At 38.9% G+C, this 24,710-nt stretch overlaps 1 protein-coding gene across 1 annotated transcript; it reads left to right on the top strand.

Moving 5' to 3' along the window:
* The first annotated feature begins 16 nt into the window (after positions 1–16).
* On the top strand, positions 17–23,628 carry LOC126093497 (EEF1A lysine methyltransferase 1). Its single transcript, XM_049908723.1, has 4 exons — positions 17–312; positions 9,846–9,990; positions 15,425–15,634; positions 23,449–23,628. Exons 1-4 carry the CDS (start codon positions 163–165, stop codon positions 23,598–23,600), a joined length of 657 nt encoding a protein of 218 aa, XP_049764680.1. The 5' UTR covers positions 17–162; the 3' UTR covers positions 23,601–23,628.
* Positions 23,629–24,710: the final 1,082 nt, after the last annotated feature.

The raw sequence follows: 24,710 nt of genomic DNA, 5'->3' as shown, positions 1-24,710 counted from the left end.
TTTGTTTTGATTTCGTACTTGTATGGCCCGCTGTAACACATGAAAAATGTGGAAATGTGCAAACATTTAATGAAACTGTAAGTCAGTAACAGGGGCGCGCATTAAAAACCATTCACAAAGCACGAGTGGATGTTTCTTTTTTCGCGTAATAACTAACTTACCATGTCAGACAGCGAAGACGAGCCGCAATTATCGGCACATGCCTTAGCTGCACTGCAAGAATTCTACACGGAACAAGCTGTGAAGGAAGCAGAAGTACAAGATGTTCTGCGAACAAACAAAGTAGAAGAACTGAAACTCGATGAAAACTGGGTTAGTTTTCTTTAACATTTAATAACATTTATTTGAAATTCCATACTTATTTTAAAAAGGTCCTATCATGTTGTAGGCCTCAGTTAAGCTAGGTGATATATTTGAACCCTGACTCGTAAGTGACAATTTTCCAACACCACTTGCCGTGTGAAGACGACAAAGGCGTCAAATTCAGTTGTAATGCCTAGCCTCGTTGGCACAGTAGGTTCAATCCCCAGATCTGTCCTGGCAAACCTGAAAATCTCGTTTTATACACACCTTTCTTCGCGTTTACATTTTTCTCCGTCTTGGTATTCATATTACACATATTTTCAGTATGTCTGTTTTTCAGTTGCATGATCACTTTCATATACAAGGTGTCCCGGGATGAATGGTCAATATAGAGGGATATGATGGGGATGATAATTCGAAGCATTACAGTGTAAGAAACATAGGCTCTGTCGACTGAGCACAATGTACGGAGACGCATGTGAGTGAGTGAGTGAGCGAGCGAGCGAATGTGTGTGTGTGTTTGTGTGCATTTTTTTTCCTATAAGCTTGTAAAAGGAAGTACATCCCAAAAGCTAGCCAAGCTCTGTATCTCTTGTTTGTGTGCCTATCAATGCTGCTGTGCTTCTGCCTTTCAGTGAGGTGTGTCCGTTATTCCTAAATAATTTTTATTTTAAATGTACTGTGTTTGCAGAGTGTGTGTTGTAGTATGTGGTGGTGTGCTCTATTCATGGGATGTTTATGTTTGTAAGTGTTGGTGATATTGGATTCTGTGTGTGCTGTTTGTTAATAGTAATATTGAAAGAGTTTGTGGTGCTTTTAGCCAGTTGTTTCGGTGTTGGCAGTTATGGACAATTTGGAATTATTAGTGTGATGTGTTGTTTATGTTTGGAGATTTAATTTTATGTTTTGTTAGTTATGGAAGTGACTATAAAGTTCACAAGTAGGTACCCGTATGTCACAGTGGCAGACAGCATGTTGAGGATGATTAAATTCCTAAAGTTGTTCAGTGTAATTGCAGAGTATCTGAAGTGCTATGATAGTGGAGAAGGTATAAGAGTGGCCATAGCGGCTGTATCTCAGACCTGGCACCAGTGTATGTGGAATTTCTATGCAACAATGTTGGCGTTTTATGCAGAGAGTTTCCTGGTTTGAAAAGTGTAGGCTTACCATTCGAGAGACTGTATTGACGGCACATAGATTTGTGTGGCAGCTGACTTTTGTTGGTAAATATGTTTTTATAGTTTTATTTTTTTTATTGCAGTGTGTATGGTATTTGTGTTTATGTGTACAATTATATGTTTCTTGTAGATCAAAACTGGTGTTATGTAGTTTTGTAGGAATTTTGTGATTGTGTTGTTGGTTGTTTGTAATTATGTTGTATTGTGAGTTATAAATATGGAGTTTGTTTTACCTCTGTTGGTGAGGTTAAGTTTTCGATGTTAGTTATATGTCTGAGTTTTCGTTTTATGATACTGTGAATAGGTCGACCAAAGTTAATATCACCCTTGTTAATTTTTGCAATTATTTGCTGTATGTATCAGTCTCACTTTTGTCGCAGACAGGCACAGTAAAAGAGAGTGCTAAACATTTAAGCTTTTGGACAAAAAAATCCTTCTGAAATAGGAAACAGACACACAATTGTAACTCACACAGCGCATGGCCACTGTCTCTGGGCAGGGGGCTCAACTACGACTGCAATCTGCTTGGGTGAGTGTAAGGAGAAGGCATGAGGTGGGGAGGGGGAGGAATAGCAGAGTAGGAGTTGAGGAAGATGCTGTGCTGCATTTGAGAATGTATAGGGGGCATGGTGGGTGAAGGATGGTCTATTAGGTGCAAAGTTAGAAAGCTGTGCAGGAGGGGAGGAGAGGAGAGAAGAGGAAAAGACTAATAGGTGTGTTGGTGCGATAAATGGTGTGTATAGTGCTGTAGCAGGAACAGTGAAGGGGATAGGTAGGCATAGATGGGAATTAACAGAGGCTGTGGCCATGGGTGTTATGGGGATGTATGATTGTTATGGGGAGAGTTTCATGCTGCACAGTTCAGAAAGACTGGTGTTTGCAGGAACCAGATGACACAGGATGTGAAGCAGTCATTGAAGTGAAGCACATTGTGTTGGGCAGCATTTTCAGCAACTGGCTGGTCCAGCTGTCTCTTGGCCACAGTTTGTCAGTGACCATCCATGATGACTGACATCTTGTTGGTTGTCATGCACATTTAGAACACAACACAGGGGTTGCACCTTAGTTTGTAAATCAGATGACTGTTTTCATAGGTAGCCATTTCTTTTGTGAGGTAGGTGATGCTTGTGATGACTAGATTAGATGGTGGTGGTGATGATGGGGTGGTGGTGGTGACACCAATGGAGGGAAGATATATGGGACAGGTCTTGCATCTATGTCTACTGTCGGGGTACGAGTCACGAGGCAAGGGATTGGGAGCAGGGGCGGAGTAGTGATGGACAAGGGTATTCTATACATTTGATGGGCAGCAGAATACCATCGTGGGAGGCGTGGGTACGATATTCATCATTTCAGGGCACAATGAGAGATAGTCGAAACCCTGGTGGAGGATCCAGTTTCTCCAGTTCGTGGTGGTACTGAATCACAAAAGGAGAGTTTCTTTGTGGCCGGACTGTGGGTATGAGGGACTTGGTAGGTGACTTGAGAGACAAGTGGGTGATCTGTTTCTGGACATGATGGGAGGTGTTTTCAGTCGGTGAAGGCCTCAGTGAGACTCGTGACATATGTGGAGTGGGACTGCACATCACTACAAGTGGAATGACCTTGAGTGGCTTGGCTGTGTTGAAGGGACTTATTGGTGTGGAATGGATAACAGCTGTTGAAGTAGAGATAGATTTGATGTGTATGGAGATAATGATGTAGCTATCCTTAAGGTGGTGGTCAACATCAAGGAAAGTGATTAGTTGGGTTGATGAGGACCGTGTTAAATGAATAGGGGATAAGGTTCTTTCAGATTGCTGGTATGGCATCCTCGCCCTTGGTCCAGATCATGAAGATATCAACAATGAATCTAAACCGTGTTATCGGTTTGGCATTTAGGGTGGTTAGAAAGGTTTCCTCTAGATTCCACATGAATAGATTGCCATGCATATGCCCATTGTCATACCTCGGATTTGTTTGTATGTGATGCTTTCAGAGGAGTAGCATTTGTGGGGTTGGGTTGTTTGGGGGAAGAGACCAAACAGCGAGGTCATCGGTCTCATCGGATTAGGGAAGGATGGGGAAGGAAGTCGGCCATGCCCTTTTAAGGAACCATCCCAGCATTTGCCTAGATCGATTTAGGGAAATCACGGAAAACCTAAATCAGGATGGTCGAACGCGGGATTGAACCGTCGTCCTCCCGAATGAGTAGCATTTGTGCCTTAGGGTATAGGTGGTCATGGTGACCAGCAAGGAGGCTGTATGCTTGGAGTCAGTTGGGTGTCAAAAAAGGTAGTGTTCAGTAGCAGCAATTTCATGAGCATTAGGGCTGTTAGTATAGAGGGGTGTGGCATTGACACTGATGAGCCGGGCATCATATGGTAAAGGAACAGGAACTGTAGAAACTCGATGGAGGAAATGCTTGGTGTCTTTTAGGTAGGAGGGTAGCTTATGGGTAATAGGCTGAAGGTGTTGGTTCACAAGAACAGAGATTCTCTCTGTGGGGCACAGTAACCGACCACGATGGTTGACCTGGCTGATTGCGTTTATGGAGTTCAGGTAGTATGTAGGAGGTAGGAGTGCAGGGAGTGGTGGGGGTGAGGTAGGAGAGAGAGAGAGAGAGAGAGAGAGAGAGAGAGAGAGAGAGACTCAGAGGGGAGGTCACAAATGAGCACACTCCTCTTGTGACTCAGTACCACCCAAGACTGGAGAAACTGAAGCACATTCTCTGCCCTGAAATGAGGAATATCCTCTCCACTATACTCTCCAACCCTCTGTGCAGTGGTATTCCACTGACCTTCAAACGTACACAAAATCCTTGTCCTCCATACTGTATCTCTGTTCTCAACCCCTTGCCTCATGGCTCATATCGCTGTGATAGACCTAGATGCAACACTTGCATCATACATCCTCCCATTGCTACCTACTCCAGTCCTGTCACAGGCATCTCCGACCCCATCAAAAGCAGGGCTACCTGTGAAAGCAGCCACATGCTCTACAAATTAAGCTGCAACCATTATGACACTTTGTGGATGAGTATGATGACTAACAAGTCGTCTGTCCCGCATGAATGGTTAGTGCCAAACTGTGACCAAGAGAGAGCTGGACCACCCATTTGCTGAATGTGCTGTCTAACATGGTGGACTTCACTCCAGTGACTGCTTCAAAGCCTTCGCCTTCTGGATCCTTCCTACCAACACCAACTTCCCTGAATTCCACAAGTGGGAACTTTGCTTACAACATATCCTTCATTCCCCTAACCTCTAAGGCCTTGCAATGGCACAGCCTTCACTCATGCCTGTCCGCCACATATCTTATCACCTTTGCTGTTCCCACTCCAGCACTACAGATGCCTTTTATTCCACCAGTGCTCCTCCTAGTCTTTTCCCCTTTTCCACTTCTCTCAATTTACCTTTCCCATTAACTCCCCCTCCTCCCGTCCCCCTTCCCCAGAATAGCCTTTCAACTCTGTACCTAGCAGCCCATCCTGTCACCAATATGTGTCACCAGCATCTTCCCCCCATTACTATCCTGCTGTCCCTTCCCCTTCCACAGCCCCTGCCTCCTCCTTAACCTCACCATTTACCCCAGCAGATTATTGCTCAAATCAAATCTGCAGTCGGGCTCCAGTGCCCGGAGACAGTGGCCATGTGTCTGTGAGTTGTGCTTGTATGAGTGTGTGCATGTGTTTTTTCTGTTTCAGAAGAAAATTTTTCATGTCCGAAAGCTGAAACGTTACTCTATCTTTTTCATGATGCCTGTTTGTGCCACAGCGCCTTCTGTTCGTGGCGAGTAGCAATCCATTGTTTTCATATTATTTTTATTCCATCCTGGACTTTAGATTGTTTGATTTTTGATTTGATTTTTGGCATTTTGTAATGCAATCTGTTTTAGTATTTTTGTAGTAGTATTGGTCTACAAGTTGAGCTATATAGTTCAGTCAATGGTTTTGATACCTGTTACAGCAGGGATGCACAGACTGGCCACATGTGGCTGGCTCCACCATTGATCAGATGGCGGCCTGTCTCTCATTGCTCACTCTTGCAACTTTTTTTTTCTGAGTCAAACATCAAAGCAGTTGTGAAATTAATGGTGTGTCATGTTTCAAATTAAACTGTGTAGATAATGTTTCTGTAAAATTACAGTGTTGCAGTTCTTTTTGTTAAATAAAATGAATATTTGTGAAACAAATGATGTGATGTCATTATTTATGCGGTAATTTTTTTCTTCCTTTTTCTTGCACCCCTTAACTAGCCACAACGATGGATTTGCAGTCTGCAATACTGGCAAGTCAGTACACCCCTGAATTACAGTTTATGTGCTTTTGTACCCACTTTTTGCTGATTTGAGACTAGTGTTTTGTCATGTTTTTCATTGTTGCATTTTCTTTACTTTATTATTAATGTCATTTTGTGGATCTTTCCCACAGTAGTCTTGTTAGCTTCAGTGTTTATTATTAAGAATTTGTGTGATTTGCCACCTTGAAACAATGTTTGTGTTGCATCTTGGGGTTTGGAGTGATATCATTGGCCAAGGCTGACAGGTGGTATCAAAACCCTGTTTATCCATTAATGCAGTATATAGATTAAGTTTCTATGAGTTGCTTGTCTTTTGTTAGGTATACCTTGACTCATTCCACACCCAGGGAGGTTCTCCTCCTTGATGAAATTTACATAACACTAATTAATTAATGTATATCATTAGTATTGGCTGACCAGGATGTGGAGAGGTGCCTGACATTACTTGTAAACAGCACCAGTAAGCCACTTTAAGCATGTGACAGTATACAAAATTACACTTAAAAAAACTCATTCATGCAGGAGGATTATAAGACATATCGTTGCTTGACCGTCGCACAGACTCCCATATAGAGGCATCCCTGGTGTTGAGCATCAACTGAAAGAGTTGAAAAGTCATCAGGTCTGGCTGGGATCCCATTTCAGTTTTACACAGAGAAACCCTTCAGCATTGGCAACTTATTTAGCTTGCATCTATCGTGTCTGTCACACCCAGTGTAAAGTTTCAAGTAACTGGAAAAAAGTGCAGGTGACTCCAGTTTCAAAAGGATAGAAGAATAGAGCCACAAAATACAAGGACTATTCAGAAAGTAGGGAACTTTTCCGTCTGGCGCCGCTAGGCATGCGCCGATCGCATACATTTTGGTATGTGCGTGCTTGGCAGCTCAGTCAGCATCCATCCATGACAGCGGGAATGTCTCTGTGCATCTGTTTTTTCCCGATATTTGAATTTGAAGTGTGCACTGCAATCCAAAATCCCACCAGTTGTGAGGTGCGGTCTATTATATGGTTTTTGTTGGCATAAAAACCTAAAACCTTTAGAAATTTATCGTGAACTGTGCGAAGGGTACGGAAACAACGTAATGAGTGAATGTTCCATCCGGAAATGGTGCATTCAGTTTAAAAATGGACGAACCAATGTTCATGAAGAAGAGAAGAGTGGACGCTCGAGCATTGTGACTGACGATCTTGTCGCTTAAGTTGATGTACCGATTCGTGAAAACAGTCACTTTACAATAACGGTGATTTCACTTTCTTTTCCACAAGTTTCATGGACTTTGTTGTTTGAAATTGTCACTCAAAAGCTAGGCTACCACAAATTTTGTGCATGATGGATGCTCAAAATGCTTACAGAGCACCATAAAGAACAGTGAATGGGGGCAATGCTGACATTTCTGGAGGCCTACCACAAACATTACTGGATTGAATCGTAACCGGTGATGAGACTTGGGTGAAACGTGTCAGTTGCAAGACAAAATTACAGCCTATGGAGTGGGGGCACACAAGGTCCCCCCCAAAAACCAAGAAAATGTTTGCAAACCTTATCATCAAGGAAGTTGATGGTGACAGTGTTTTGGGATAGGCAAGGTTGATTTTTTCAAACAGTAGTATGTCAGTCACAAATCTATTTCTTGTACTTGGTTTTTTAATTTTTAAAGCCAAAACATTACCTACTTTCTGAATAGCCGTCTTATGTAGACTAATATCATTAACATCAGTTTGCTGAGTGTAGTCTTAAGTTTGAATGTAAGAAATGTCCTTGAGATGGAAAAACTTCTGTCCACAAATTAGCACAGATTTAGAAAGCATCACTTTTGACAAAAGTCAGCTTGCACTGTTTTCACATGATATTCTGCAAACCATGGATGAAGGACAACAGACAGATAACATATTCCTAGACTTCCAGAAAGCAGTTGACACAGTGCCCCACTGCAGACTGTTAACAAAAGCTGGGGCACTTTGAATGGGTTCTCAGGTGAGTGGCATGGAGATTTCTTAAGCAAAAGATCCCGTTACATTGTCCTGGATGTTGAGTGTTCGTAAGAGACAAGAATGTCATCAGCAGTGCCACACAGAGGTGTGATAGGACTCCTCATTCTTTACAAACGTAAATGACCTGATGGATAGGTTGAGCAACAATCTGCGACTGTTTGCTGATGACGCTTTAGTGTGCAGGAAAGTCTCACCACTGAGTGACTGAAGGAAGATGCAGAATGACTTGGGGAGAATTCCTGTTTAGTTTGGTGAATTGCAGCTTACTCAAAATTTAGAAATATGTAAGTTAATGCAGATGAGGAAGAAAAATAATCCTGTAAATTTCGAATACAATATTAATGTTGTACTCCTTGACACAGTCATGCCGATTAAATATCTAGGTATAACGTTGCAGAGTGATATAAAATAGAATGAGCACGTAAGAGTGGTAGTAGGGAAGGCGAATAGTCAACTTCGGTTTATTGGGGGAAATCTACGAAATTGTTGCTCATCGAAAAAGGAGACCTCATTAATATAATAGTGCAGCCATTCTTGAGTACTGCTTAAGTGTTTAGGATCCAAACCATTTCAGATTAAAGGGAAACATTGAAGCAAGTCAGGGGCATGTTGCTGGATTTGTGACTGGTAGGTTCGATAAAACACGCGAGTATTACAGAGATGGTCTGAGAAGTTGAGAGTATTACAGAGATGGTCTGAGAAGTTGAGAGTATTACAGAGATGGTCTGAGAAGTTAATGTTCTGTTTGTGATAGACTATTGAGAACCAGCATTTGTGGCTAACTGCAGTATGATTCTACTGCCAACAACGTTCATTTTACGTAAGGACCATGAAGACTAGGTAAGGAAAACTAGGGCTCATATAGAGACATATAGACAATCATTTTTCCCTCGCTCCATTTGTGAAAGGAATAGGGAAGAGAATGACTTGTTGTGGCAGACGGTACCCTCTGGCATGCACAGTGTGGAGGCTTGCAGAGTATGTTTGTGGTGATTGTAGGTGAAAATATCTGGGGCAACTCTGTGACAGGACAAGAGAGTGCAGAATTTTACAATCTCATTACAGGTAAGGAGAGTTAAAAGAAGAATTAAATAAGACAAAAAAAACTTAAATAGAAACTATTATATAAGATAAAAATAAAAAGTTGCATAATCAGAAGCGAGATGACAAAAACAAGATAACCAAAATAATTAAAATCAGGATGTATGTTTTATTAGAGAGGAACAGTGTGGGTGGATGCTGTATAATAAATAAGAAAATCAGTAGTAGTATTACAGACAAGATTTATTTTTAAAGTAATTACCTTCTTAAAATATATAAAAGCAACAACTACTTCATTTTTACATTTTTTATTGATGAGTTTATTAACTTTGGTTTAATAATTTTAGCAAATGACCTATAGGTACCATTAAGTGTAATAGCCTTTCAGTACTCAAAAATATGTTTTTGTGTGAAAAATTGTGTCTTTGACTGGTTTAATGCCTTCCTCCATGTCTTCAAACCTGGAATTATCTGATCATTGAAGAGGTCCCCTGTTCCTTCCTTACTTTTGGCCACAATGACTACATCTATGTAACTCACCATTGGTATCAACTTACCTTGCTCTTTTCCCTCCTCCTTACAGTATTCTTTCTCTTACTCTCTCCCTCCCTCCCTCCCCCTCCCTCATTTTTCTTTTGCATGATAGTTAAAAACAATGGCAACAAGTTATGATTCTGACTCACATCCTTCTTCATATAGACTTTTATTTCTTGATCAGCCTCACATGAGCTGCTGTAGATCACTTATTCTTCACTTTATTTTTACCTTGTGTTTGAGGATTGATGACGTCTTATTTCACCTTACATTGTTGACCGTTTTCTCTAGGTCCACAAATAAAAGTCATAACTGCTCTTCGTCAACATTTTCCTTTTCCAACTTTTTGACAAAGCACTGTTCTTTTGCTGAACTTTAGAGAATGTTTGAATTGTTGACTAATGCCTTGCATTAACTGCTAGCGAAATCTTTAGATAGTGTAAATGTTGGAATATTAAAGTTGTAGTTTACTCTTACTGAATGATCTTTCTTGATTGTTATTCTTCTCCTCTTACAGCAATTAAGTCAGTTCTGGTATGATGATGAAACCACTAGAATCTTGGCAGAAGCAGCAGTGAAGGCAGCTGGTGAGAGTGGAAAAATTGCTTTGATTTCCTGTCCAACACTATTTCCCATGATCAAGAAGACCCATAAATCAGTTGGTAAGACATTTGTCCAAGCAGATGGTGTGAAGTCTGAAATTAGCAATAACGACAACTTAGTAGTTGATCAGCCTGGAGCTGACACTAATAGAACTGTTGAAATAAAGGTAAGATAAGAGAAAGGATTAATTTTAGGAAGGTTCCTGTAGTAGTGCAGAAAGAAAAACCCTTACTCAGGACCTTGTGATACACGGAATGCCTTATTTATTAAGAATATGCAGATGTTAGGAGGTTTTTGTTATCTGTTTTTGTGTGCAGCAAGTGTTCAGAGGGCCGCCGCTTGTCTTCAAGGTGGGGTGGTTGGAGCAACGTGGTCTGCCACAGAATAAGTCCACACATTGTAACAATAAGGCTTGACATCAGCACAAAACAGAAGAAGACTGCTGAAATGTCATTCTAATATAAAAACTTGAGGTGGATGTTCATATAATGTTCTCTATCTTGTGAAGTATTGAATGGACAAAGATTTTATATCTTACTAAACAACATATGAAATTTGTTACACAAAAAGTGCTTTGTATATTACTTTAATAAAGTTCAGTGTAGGTTGAAGCATATCAAATTCAGTATAATGAAGACTGTATCACACACACACACACACACATTTTTAAAGGGGAATGATACATAACATGGTGCAGTAAAGATACTCAGTTTTTTAAACAGTTCTTTACAAGCAGCCCAACTTCAAATTCTGATTATTATTATTATTATGGCCCTTTTCTACAGTTTAAAAATGGTGTCCTTGTTTTATGCCTTCAATTCCCAGAAAAGAATCCTATAGCTAAGAAAAGAAAAGAGTAGTATATCACAACAAGACTTTTGGTCTGACAAACTGGTGATTCAGCTCTAAGAGTGAAACATGCTGATGAAATTATTGTACCTGGACCTTTGTGTGTTTATTCCATGCTAATCAATATTCATCTGCAAAAACTTTGTGTTTGCTACACAATCTATAGATTTATCATCTATGCTTAATGGGACAGAATTGTTTTCCCTTGTTATGATGAAATGCCTACTATTTGTTTCTTTTATGTGCATTGTTAATTTATTATGTAGGCTACTGCCCACTTGCAAAAAATTCTTGAGGATTTCATTTCCTTTCTGTAATAGGAGTTCTCATGTTTTATCAGTGGCTGTCTCACTGCTGTCATTAGCAAAGAGAATTTTTTCTCTGTGTCTTGTACTGTCTGGAAAGCCATTATTGGATCCTGTACACTACTATAAGGAACATGTGTGTTTATGTGTTTCTTTGTTTTACTAAAAATTTATCATCAGCAGACGTGAACATTTAGCATGCTGTTTTCCAAGTGAGACTGAAACCATTTGTTAGCTATTCCTCTGACATCTAGTGCTTCTAGTTTATTAGTAGCATTTTATGTTTAGCAGTGTCAAAAACTGTGAACAAGTTCAAGAGTGCATCTGTAACACAGTCATCCTTGTCAAGAGGTTCAAGTCCCACTTCTATGAACTCTGTAATGTCTGATATTCCAAGTTTCCCACATTGGAAACCAAACGTGCTTTGCTAAAAATTTTGTCTTTCTTCACATAACAGATTAGTCTGTTATGACTGATTCAACTATTTTTGAGAATACTGACAATAGTGAAACTGCAGTTTTCTGTACTTTCTACATTACCTTCCTTTAGTAACACCACAACCTGTGTGTGCTTTAGATACTCTGGAAAAATATGAGATGTGATCAAAAAGTACTTGAAATTTTGTTTTTCTTAAACAATATGTATTCATCAATAACTTTGTCCCCTTCAAAGCAATCCCCCTCAGATATAATACACTTGTGCAGTCACTTTTTCCGTTCTTGAAAGCACGTCTATAACTCACTTTTCATTATGATGTTCAGCTCTTTTGGCAATTCTGTTTTTATTGTATCAGTGATACATGGTTTTCTTCAGCCTCAGGAATAGAAAGAAGTTGCTGGGGGCCATGTTCGGTGAATGTGGTGGCTGAAGCACCATAACGGTTTTGTTTTTAGCAAAGTAACACACAAGCTTTGAGGTATGAATGGGAGCATTATCGTGATGTAATTTCCATGAGTGGTTTCGTTCCATTTCTGGTTGTTTTCTACAAATTGCTTCATCTAAACAGTGTGTAACATCCAGATAGCATTCCTTTTTGACCATATGACCATAAGTCAGAAACTCATGATGTATTATCCCATTGTTATTAAAGAAAACAGTGAGAAGAACCTTTTGATGTGATGAAACTTGTCAAATGCTCCTTGGGATGAATGATGTGTACACAACATTGTTTATGGTCAAAATTCAACAATTTCAGAACAAACTTTGCTGCTACACATTTCATGCCCAGAACATCTGAAAAATTGCTTGCCATGAGCTAAGGAATATACCAACATCATCAGCAACCTCACCAATAGCAATTTGATGATTTTCCAGAACCATTGTCCTTACTTCTTCCACATTGTCACACGTAATTGATGTGCTAGGGGGTTCATTTGCTGTCTTCAACATCTTCTTGACTCACACCTGTAAACTCTTGTCTTATTCTTAGTAGATTCACCAACAGCCACAGTCAACATTTCAATTTCAGTGATGGCACTTCATTCCATTTTTCAAGCAAAATTTTATGCAGATTCTTTAATCCATCTTTTTATAGCCTAAAAATTCACTTAGCATTCGAAAACATCTATAACCTTTTTGTCTGTCAGAGATAAACTAAATATTCAAAATTCCTCTTACTTTTTGATCACACCTCATACCTGAACTGAAGGACTCATTTCTTGTGTTTGATAACGGTGTTTGTATGCTGTCTGTACATGTCTCCAGAACAGAGACTAGACCATTCTCCATGCCTACTGTCTTTTTATTTTTTACTTTATGATGTATCTTTATGACTTCATGCTCTTTTGTAGGCAACATCATCATTGTGCTTGCAGTGTAATTCATTGTCAATGCTACATGTGTTTTAGGAACATATGTACAAAATTTTCCAACTATAGCGGGTTTTCTGCTACTCGGCCCACATCTTTGATTTGTATGTTGTTATATGTGTCTGCCTTTTCCAGTTTCATATGTTATGACAATCCATACTACTTTGCTTTTATTATATGCATTACATGTTATTTTAGTCATTGGATGGTTTTTTTTCTTTTTTTTGCTGTATCAAGTACCCTCCTTTAAATCTTTTTTACCTATGATAGTCATCCAAGATCTGTGGATTAGTGCAGTGCTTTTGTAAACAACTGAGAAATTTTATGTGTAGGAGGACTTTATAATACCCCAAAGTTATCCATTTAGTTTCCATATCTGCTATTGAAATGGTTACTTTTGAAAATGTTTCCTCTGAATTAATTTAAACTGTATGCAGAATTTAGCATTGTACATTGTTTTCCTCTCCTGCGCCAACCTTCTCATCCCAGAGTAGCTATTGCAACCTACATCCCCAATTATTTGCTGGATGTGCTCCTATCTCAGTCTTCCTCTATAGTTTTTACCCTCTACAGTTCCCTGTAGTACCACGGAAGTTATTCCCTGATGTCTTAACAGATGCCGTGTTATTCTGTACCTTCTTCTTGTCGCTGTTTCCCACACATTCCCTTTCTTGCTGATTCTGCAGAGAACCCCTAATTCCTTACCTTATCAGTCTCGTGGGTTATTGTGCTGTCTAGTTAGCAGAATATAATGAATATAATTCATATACTTTGTGATCACCAGTCCTGATGTTGTGTGTCTCGCTGTTCTCATTTCTGCTACTTCTCATTACTTTCGTCTTCCTTCAGTATAGTCTCAGTCCATATTCTGTACTCATTAGCCTGCTCATTCCATTCAGCACATCTTGTAATTCTTCTTCACTTTCACTGAAGATAGCAATGTCATCAGCAAATATTATCATTGATATCCTTTCATCTTGAATTTGAATCACATTCATGAACCTTTCTTTTATTTCCATCATTGCATTTTCGATGTACAGATTGAACAGTAGGTACAAAAACTACATCCCTGTCTTATACCCTTTTATTCTGAGCACTTTGTTCTTGGTCATCCAGCCTTATTGTTCTCCTTTGGTACTTATACATTTTGTGTATTACCCGTCTTCCTCTATAGCTTATCATATTTTTCTTAGAATTTCAAACATCTTGCACCATTTGACATTGTTGACTGCTTTTTTCCAGGTCAATAACTCCAATGAACGTGTCTTAATTTTTCTTCAGTCTTGTTTCCATTATCAAATGCAACATCAGAACTGCACCTCTGGTGGCTTTGCCTTTCCTAATGCCAAACCGATCATCATCTAACAGGTCCTCAATTTTCTTTTTTACACTTTGTATATTACTCTTGTCAGACACTTTAATGCATGAGCTGGTAAGCTGATTGTGCAATTATTCCCACACTTTTCAGCTCATGCTATCTTCAGAATTGTGCGAATGATGTTTTTCCAAATGTTTGGTGAAGTATTGCCAGCCTCATACATTCCAACATTAATAGTCCTTTTGTTGCCACTTCCCCAATTATTTTAGAAATTCCCATTGAATATTATCCATCCCTTTTGCCTTATCTGATCTTAAGTCATCCAAAGCTCTCTGAAAATTCTGCTTCTAATACTAGATCTTCTATCTCTTTCCTGCCGACTCCTCTTTCTTCTTCCATCATGTAATCAGACAGCCCCCCCCCCCCCCTCATAGAGGCCTTCAGTGTACTCTTTCCATCTACCCATTCCCTCACCTGCATCTAACAGTGGAATTCTCATATGTTACCACTCTTATTTTCCATACACACTTCACGGATGCCCCAGAAGAAGTATGTATTTTACATTCTGAGAAGATAGTTCTGTAGGCATGCAAATTTGTTGGTTTACCAAGCCTGTCTTTATCTTTATAATCTGACAGTGATGATAAACCACAATCTTTTACAAATTTCTCAGTCGGTTTCTGTAAGTAGAGGGTCTAAGACTGATGCTGAAATTTTTTTTATCCTAGTAGCATGTTTACTATTTACGACAAGCCTAAAGAGTGCAAAATGTTTAGGAAGTCATTATTAGTTTCACTCTAACAGCTTTGTTAATACTCACATTTCCATTATTGATATGTTAGTTTTGGTGGTTGTGAGCCTTTCCAGGACTTCAGTTAATGTGTTGAAGAAAGTCTCTCCACATTGCCACCAGGTGAGTGGTACATGCACAGAAGATTAACTTCTAATGGATGTCTAGCTTTGTTAGTTCTACAGCTGCCAGTTAAAATTTTTGCTGTATTTTTCTCAAATATTTGCTCTAGTCTTCTGTTTTGCTTTGGTTCTACAAAACCCAGTTAGTTTTGCGTACTGTCTGTTAGCATTCTTGTCAGTGCTGCACCCAGTAGCCTTAGTTTGGTGACTTTTTTTCTATTTTGCTTATAATTAAAAGTATTTATGCCTTTGTACTAACCTACTTCGTCAGTTCTTCAAGTGTGTGTTCTTCTTTTTGCAGTGAAGCTGTTTGAGTATGATCAACGATTTGCATTATATGGGGATGACTATATTTTTTACGATTACAAGTCTCCATTACAAATTCCAGAAACATTTCAGCATTATTTTGATGTCATTGTTGCTGATCCACCTTTCTTGTCAGATGAATGCTTATCTAAAACTTGTGAGACAGTTAAGTTTTTGACAAAGAATAAAATAATTCTTTGCACTGGTATGTATCAACAGTGATTTGCCATTTGTTGTTTAAGTTCAGTTATAGAACCATGTAACTTATTATCTATTTTCTTATGCATACAGAACTATTATGCAGGTTTTAAGATCTTCAGTACATGCAACTGCTTCTTACTGTATAACTGCTATTAAAAGTGAATGCAACCACATTAGAAAGAACCACATTGAATAAGTATTTGATGTTACACTTATCTGATCAGCACACAGATGGCAGATGAGTTGGGAGAAAGGTTGCTACTCCAGTAAATGTGAACAGCTGAAAGACTTAATGAGGCTGGGGTGATGATAACAAAGAATGAGGGAAAAACTGTTTTTTAAATAAATTTGCAAATAAGTAGCTTTGTCTGAAAGTTACTTTACAAACCTCAGTATTACTGGGCTCCACTGTTAGGTGTTTCCAAATTTTTGTTGCTAATAGAGGATATAGCAGACAAAAAAAAAAAAAAAGAAAAATGCTTAACAAGCATGCAAATCAGAATGCTTAAGAGTTGTTATGTGAAGAATAAGGAGAAAACCCAAAGCAATGTAATGGAGAAATATTCAGTGATGAGTATTTTTGTGTTGCACCATTTGAAAACAAAACTATAAAAGATAGCAAGATTGGAGAGTGGTGTTTGGAACCTAACAGAAATCATGTTTGTGAAGTAATGTGTTACTAGAGATATATTGACAAATGGAAAGTCCAAGTAGGAAAATCAGCAATGTAGGAAAATTATCTGGAACAGTTAGTTAGGAACCCCACTCAAGATTGAAATACATTAGATCTAATGGCAACAAATAGACCTGAGCTCTTTGAGGATGTCTGCATTGAAACTGCTATCAATGATCATGCCGCAGTTGTGGCTACAATGATTACCAAAGTACAAAGGACAACCAGAGCAAGCAGAAAGTTATATATGTGTTCAGTAAACTGGATAATGAACTTGAAACTTTCAACACAGGGCAGGAGCATGTAGAGGAATTCTGGCTCAGATTTAAAAGAATAGTTGACCATGCACTGGATAGATATGTACCCAGTAAAATAGTTCATAATGGGAGGGAACCTCTATGGTATACAATAGCATAACTGGGTGAATACTTTGTGAGGATATGAAATGGAACAATCAGATAGGTCCAATCATGGATAAAGCAGGTTTATTTGTAGAGTACTGGGGGAAGTGCAATCAGTCTACAAAGGAGATTGCTTACAAATAACTCGTGCAATCGTTTATAGAATATTGCCAGAGTGTGTGGGACATGTGCCAGAACGTATGCAGAGAAGGGTACCCACGTATGGTCACAGTTTTGTTTAATACATAGGAGAGTGTCACAGAGATACTGAAGGAATTGAAATGGAAGTCTCTTGAAGATAGACATAAACTATCCCGAGAACGTTTATTAACAGAAATTCAAGAACCAGCTTTAAATGATTCTCCTAGGAATATGCTATGACCTCCTATGTATTGCTCACACAGAGATTGTGAGAATGAGGTTAGAATAATTACTGCACACACAGAGGCATTCGATCAATAATTCTCCCCGCACTCTTTACATGAATGGAACAGGAAGAAACCGTAATAACTGGTACAATAGGATGTACCCTCTACCATGCACATCATGGTGGTTTGCAGAGTGTAGATGTAAGTGTAGGATAAGGTAGGTTCTTATTTATGATAAAGAAGACATGTTAAGTTATAGACAGGCATAATTAAAAGACACTTACATAAAGCTTTCGGCCACAGCCTACATAAAGCTTTCAGCCACAGCTTTCAACATTAAAGAGAGGAACACACATCATTCATACACACAAACAAGCACATCTTATGCACACATCACCACAAACACCGGGAGCTTGGGTTGCCCAGCATTCTGGCGCAAGCTGCCGGAGTTGGTGGTCATGTGTGCATGAGGTGTGCTTGCTTGTGTGTATGAATGGTGAGCATTTCTGTTTTGCTGATGAAGGCCGTGGCCAAAAGCTTTATGTAAGTGTCTTTTAATTGTGTCTGTATGCAACTTAATGTGTCTTCTTTACAGTAAGTAGCAATCTATCTTTTCCTAACACTGTTAATGATATATTGAATTTACCAAGAGGGGGAAGGATGCAAGTAAGTGGGTGTGTATAGAGTAAGAGAACCAAATGTATTAAATATGCAAAGGAAGAAAGACAAGCATTGGAATAAAAGTGGATTTTTATCTGTTTGCGTCTATACATTGTTTAAATAGATTTTATCAGTACTATGTTTGGATGGAATTTTATGGGCATTGCATCATATGCTGTACAATTCACTAGTTGTATGAACTGACATTGGAGTTTATTGTGCACCTCTATAATGTTTATCCTCCGACCATATAAACTTGTAAATAGTGCTGGTCTTATGAGAACTTAACTCAGTTTCTTTAGTGAATATGCGTCCCAGATGATCATTGATAGACATTGTCTCATGAATGAACTCATTTCCCTGAGGTTTGACCAGCAGTTTTCAATTTCTCCAATCAATTGCTGAAAGTTTCATTGAAACGCTTTACAGCTTTAGTATACACTATCAATTCTTATTTGAACCTGCCATTGTCCACAGGAAACATTATGAGTGTGTAGATCTCCCTTGATGTAAAGCACTTTTCCTTGTCTTTAGCCATTACATGTTACAGCATGATCTCCCCATCACTAGTAGGGTTTTATTTATTTTCATTTTGCCTGTCTCTTGACCGAAACACTGCTAAGTGCGTGGCAGAGGATACTTCCCATTGTACTGTTTATTAGGGCTCCTTCCTATTCCATTCATGCATGGATTGCGGGAAGATTGCATAAATGCCTCTCTGCATTCTGTAATTAGTCTAATCATGTCTTCATGATGCCCAGGAAGTGATACATAGGGGATTTCAGTGTGTTCCTAGATCCCTCACTTAAAGTTGGTTCTTAAAACTTTGGAAGTAGACTTTCTTGGGATAGTTATAGAACCCAACATGTTGTCCTTGACAGCAAGTGTTCATTAGAGACAAGGGTATCATCAGGAGTGCTCCAGGGAAGTGTGGTAGGACTACCATTATTCTCTAGATACATAAATGGTTTGGCGGGCAGGGTGGGCAGCAATCTGTGGTTGTTTGCTGACGATGCTGTGGTGTATGGTAAGGTGCTGAATTTGAGTGACTGTAGGAGGGTACAAAATGACCTAGACAAAATTTCTGTTTGGTGTGATGAATGGCAGCTAGCTGTAAATGTAGAAAATGTAAGTTAATGCAAATGAGTAGGAAAAACAAATCTGTAATGTTCGGATACAGCATTAATAGTGTCCTGCTTGACACAGACACATTGTTTAAATAACTGGTTGTAATGTTCCAAAGCGATATGAAATGGAATGAGCATGTGAGGGTTGTTGTAGGAAAGGTGAATGGTCAATCTCAGTTTACTGGGAGAATTCTGGGAGGGTGCGGCTCATCTGTAAAGGAGACTGCACATAGGATGCTAGTGCAACCTATTCTTGATAACTGCTTGAATGTTTGGGGCCCATACCTGGTTGGATTGAAGGAAGACATCGAAGCAATTCAGAGGCGGGCTGCTAGATTTGTTACTGGTAAGTTCAAACAACACGCAAGTGTTATGGAGATGCTTTGGAAACTCAAATGGGGATCACTGGAGGGCAGATGACTATTGGGAAAATTCAGAGGACCAGAATTTGAGGCTGAGTGTAGAATGATTCTGTTTCCTCGAACATCCATTGTGTGTAAGGACCACAAAGATAAGATACAGGAAATTAGGGCTTATATGGAGGCATTTAGACAGTTGTTTTTCTCTTGTTCGTTTGCACATGGAATAGGAAAGGAAATTACTAGTAGTGGTACAGGGCACCCTCCATCACACACTGTAAAGTGGATTGATGTAGATGTAGATAGTTTGTGTCTATCTTCAAACATCTGATAGTTCAGTTTTTTCAGCATTACCATGACACTGTCCTATGTGCCAAACAAACCTGTAACCATTTGTGGAGCCTTTTTTTTATATCTTCAAAATCCCGTTTTTGTCCTATTTCATATGGGTCCCACACACTTGATAAATTATCTATGATAGGTTCCATAAGTGTTCTGTAAACAGTCTGTTTTGTAACTGATGGAATTTTCCTAGTAGCCTATTTGTGAACTGAATGTGCTACCTACTTCACCTAAGGCTGAGCCTTCGTTACCATTCCATTTCACCTATGTACAAATTGTTACACTAAGGTATTTGTATGGACTGTTATTGTTCAATAATACAGTGTGCCACCTAGTTTAGCTCCACTGTTCGGTATTCAAGCTTCGTCTTAACTAATGACAATGATGCTGATGCCTGAGCAGCCAGACACTTCAGTCGTGTATGTGTGTGTTCTGCTATCTCTGATAAAGTCCTTGTTGGCTGAAAGTTCATTTTCCAACAGTCTTTTTGATGTGCCTATCTGCGACTCAGCATCTGCTCTATACGGTGAGTAGCAACTATCCTTTTCATAATATTGTTACTTTCCATCCTGGATTTTCCATTGTTGAATGATGCAGAGTGACCTATTTTTATCAATTTCAAAGACCTATGGGCTTTTGATATTACTTAACTGTCGGTGAATGTGGTGTGCCCAACACAAAATGATTATTTGTTTATTGAAACATAGGCAATATGACTTAACAATACTTTAAGTGATTATTGCCAAGGAAAGAGTTTAGGATGAGCCAGGGCCTTTTTGGTGACTACAAACAGAAATGTAGCTAGGCATCTTATTACAGAAGTTGCAAGTAATGTCTTCAGCACATCCACTGCTATCCATTATTGCAAGCAGTTGCAAAGATTAACAAATTGGGGTATAATTATTGTACACTCATTAATGATCCAAAGGTTCAATATCATGCTAAATTCTCCTTACTACTGCAGCAGAATTTTTTTAATTCAACCAGAACTCTCCATTACCACAGAAATAAATATTCTAGTCCGCAATTGACAATGTCTGAAACAGAAGGGAATAAAATATTAAAGCTACTTTTTGAATAGTAATAACAGGACTGGTAATAGGAGTAACAAACACACAAATAAGAAAATGCCAACTAAATCTAGCTTCTGAAATTTTTTTCTTTGGAGAAAAATAATGACAATAAAGAAGAAAAAGCAATGCCTTGTTGTAGATATTGGAGGGAGGTACAGAAATAAATAATACATAAAAATTATGCAAATCAGTCGCTTGGGGGAGGGATCCCGCAAAACAGCATTAATAATCTTTATAGAAAAAAATTACAGATATAAAAAACTCTTTAAATTTGTCAAATAGAAAAAGTAAAGAAATTCAAATTTTTGGGAGAAATAACCCAGAAAATAGTTTAGAAAAATCTGTTATAGAATGACGAATCCACAAGATGGAACAAGCTTATGATATTACAAAGAACATTTATAGCAAAAAATAGTTATCTGAGAACCTTAAAATAAAACACTGAGCACAGTGCCTGTATGCCAAGGAAGGTGTAACACTGAATTGCAAATTGGATGAACTAGAAACATTGGGGGTAACGATTGTAAGGAAGAGACTGGCTTTACTGAAAATGACAGACCCATGAAAATTAAGAAGCAATGTCAAAATAAATCAGAATTTAATAAATATAATAGAAACAATAAGAAGAGGAGAGCTGATATTCTTTGCTCATTTGTACAGTATGGATAATAACAGATTACTGAATTGATCCTCAAATATCTATGGCAGAAGAGATCTACAAGCTGTGTTAAACAGGTCAATAAAGAGTTACAAAAAACTACGTAACAGAACAAGAAACAGCAGGGGCAGTTTCGCAAAAAAAGTCTTACAGAAGATAGTATTCCAAGACAGGGAGAAATAGAAGACAGTGACAAAACATACTGAGGTGATTAGAAAGCAACAGTGTGAAACGATGAGAGGTACTGGAGGGAAAAGAAGAGGAAACAATAGAAAATTAAGAAATAAAATTCGCCTGTAGTCTTCTGAAGACCTCTAAAGAGGGGAAAAAATGGTCCAAATCCTAGCTCAGATGAGATGAAAGTTATAATTCACAGTGGTAACATTAAGGCTGAACTAGCTTATAGCCAATTCTTCTAAATCACTGAATAGATATAGGATATGCTGCAACTCTGATATTTTCTGTCTAGACACTCTGTTAGTTTCTGTCGAGACCCTTCCTGTAGCTTCAGTGCTTTGAAGACTGTAAACATAATCATTCACACAACCCAAGAAATACAGAAGCGATCATACAGTTCAGGACAGAAGGTGCCTAAGGCCATAAGAGAGAGGTTGAGGAAGATGAAGGTGGTCTTATTCTTTGGTACTATGTAGTCAGGGAGGGAAATATCAGAATTGTTACAGGAGTCTGTGGGAGATGGTTAGCAGGTAACCAGTGTTTTAAGCCAAATTCAGGGCCTGTGATTTAAAGTCTCTGGCGAAGCATCTTGGTAGGGACAATCACGTAATTTGTAATTGGAAGGTCTGGCAACAGTTATTGCCACAAAACAGATCTTGTTTACTGATAAATAGGCTTGAAACATGGACACGCCACCATGTGCCTGCATATTAGACACCTTCATGGTGAGTGGGAGCATGTGTTTTGAGGAAAACGTATGAAAAATAGTCTTTGTGGAATGGGTGTCAGTGAACAAACTTTATTGCTATTACAAACTGTGAATAATTTCCACAACAACCACAAATCCAGGAAAGCCATGATTAGATCTTTTTCAGCTTACTTCACATGCCATATTTCAAAATGATTCTGGATATGATTTTCAGAGTTACAGAGCCTTATTACAAATTAACCAGAATGCTGCACCTTCTTAACATTGCATTTGCTACTGCTTCCCAAAACAATCCATTTTCCAAACATACCACAAGCTAAACTTGTTTGACAAATTGTTCTTTACTACAAAGTGCCTGTATTAGTTTGACACTTAAAGTGTTATTTGACCATTGACTGCTGGGAACTTCATGTTGTTCACGATGACTGTTGTTCTGTATGAATATGTTTTACAATCTTCGTGATTCAGATTCTGTATGCGAGCTGTATTTTAACATAAAGAAGCATTGAAAAACTTTTAGTTTGAAGGCTATACAATCCAGATTCGGTATGCCAACCAGGCAAAATCACTGAGCATTGGAGTAATCATCCCACCAGCACAACAGGTTGAAGATACATGGTTGGTAAAATACCGTATCCTGCTGCATGAAGAAGATCCTCATCTGACAGGAATCGTTGACCATTCAAGACCAGAGGTGTGATAATCGTATGGGAAGAGATCAGGACTATAGGGCAAGTTCTTGAGTGCCTCCCACTTGAGTCTGCACAACTTCCGCGTTATAACATTGGCTTCCTTGATCAATCAATGTGGGATCGACATGGAACTTGGCGTACCATTCAACAATGGCTGTTTTCGGCAGACATGCTGCCCCACACACATTCTCCTTTCTCCAGTGGACATCTACCAGTGTTTGTCCATCTGCAGCCCAGAAAGAATAACTGCACACTGTCCTGTGTGGATGCATTTGGTAATAACATTGCCTTAGTTCACATTTCAGCATTTACTGTACACACGTCAGAAAGACACAAATAACACCCTAATCTCTTGCCTACTTATCAGTGCTTATATACCCACAAAGGTGTTGCGCTACATTGCATATAGGCTGCAGCAAGGCACTCAGACAGAAACTTTTTGATTGCTCCTCATAGTAGTAGTAGTAGTAGTAGTAGTAGTTGTAGCAGCATTAGCAGTAGCAGTAAAAAATAACACTATGTACCAATAACATTGTCATAGTAAGTTCATAAACCTGAAACCTCTGAAAAATTTTTTAGGTGCAGTTATGGAAAATCTAGCTTCAAGACTATTGGATGTAAGGAAAAGCTACTTTCAACCAAAACATAAAAACAATCTGGCAAATGAATTTTCTTGTTTTACAAACTGTGAGGAATTGCTGGACAAAGACTCTCTCAAATCTTTTATTTAAAGCTGTGCAATAAAAATATTTTTTTATACTTTGTGGTTTTACATTTCCTTTGTTTCTCTCCTGCAAGTGTTCAGATTTACACTCATTTCAGTACAGTTTCTCGTCTCCCACATGAGATTGAGTGGTGTGTAGGTAAGAAGGTGGATGACTAAAACATTCTGCACAGCAAGGGGTTAGATTACTTCCCAAAGTCACTAGTTTGCCCTCTGCATGCTGTCATTTCACCACTAGACAAGGACTGGGTATAACCAGATGTTTGTGTACAGCAATATCATTATTGGTTAAAGTTTCATCATTCCAGTGGAAATGCTGTGCAATTAGTAATCAGTGTAGTACTGCTTTTGTATACAGTGCAGTAGTTAGTTATCCTGACAACCATCTGATGGCTCTGGCATGTATGCAACAAATAGCCTTCCTGCTATTGAGGGACAGAGTTGCCAAGCAATCAGTGGCACTGACGTGATCACTCTGGAGCTTCATGATTTAACTGTTGTTTCAGTTTACAAACCACTGAACATTCAGGGACCCACTCCAGGCTTATCATCTGTACCTCTGCCATGTATATACTTCGGTGATTTCAACAGACATCACACAATCTGGGGTTATAAAAACAGTGATGAAAATGGGGAGGAACTGGTAGAATGGGCTGGAGAAGAAAAACTGATGGAAACACACTTCCAGTGAGTTATAATAGAAAAGTCCTGGAAAGCTTCTCACGAACCCAGCACCGCCGTAGAACAAGTATCATAAATTCCATTTCAAGCCTAGTTGGAATTTTTCGGAAAGCTATCTGGGACGAGTGTACTCAGGAGGTTGACCGCAACATTTGTTGGATAGCTCCAAAAGTAGAAAACTTCTAGAGATTTGTGGGAGTCATCGGTGCAGCCAAACGTAATATGGCCCAAGGGCTCAGGAAACATCACACCCATTGCTGGGATGACACAACAGAAAACATGTACACTGAATTACGAAAGACTGAAAACCCTGATACTGGTAAAAGTATACTAGAACAGCTAAACACAGTGAAAAAGTGGAAATGGTTGAACATGACTTCCAGTTTAAATTTCAATCATTCAAGCAGAAAGATACGGATGTTATTAAGGAAACTTG

This window comes from Schistocerca cancellata, chromosome 1 (assembly GCF_023864275.1).
Source record: "Schistocerca cancellata isolate TAMUIC-IGC-003103 chromosome 1, iqSchCanc2.1, whole genome shotgun sequence".
Classification (NCBI taxonomy): domain Eukaryota; kingdom Metazoa; phylum Arthropoda; class Insecta; order Orthoptera; family Acrididae; genus Schistocerca; species Schistocerca cancellata.
The sequence above is the reverse complement of the archived record's forward strand: the minus strand, read 5'-3'. Positions and strand labels throughout refer to the sequence as shown.

What these genes read in the sequence shown, in the direction of transcription:
- LOC126093497 (XM_049908723.1), top strand. Translation starts at nt 163, where the DNA reads ATGTCAGACAGCGAAGACGAGCCGCAATTATCGGCACATGCCTTAGCT. An exon ending in TGAAACTCGATGAAAACTGG is followed by an intron (nt 313 to 9,845) that starts GTTAGTTTTCTT and finishes CTCCTCTTACAG; the next exon opens with CAATTAAGTCAGTTCTGGTA. An exon ending in TAAAATAATTCTTTGCACTG is followed by an intron (nt 15,635 to 23,448) that starts GTATGTATCAAC and finishes AAAATTTTTTAG; the next exon opens with GTGCAGTTATGGAAAATCTA.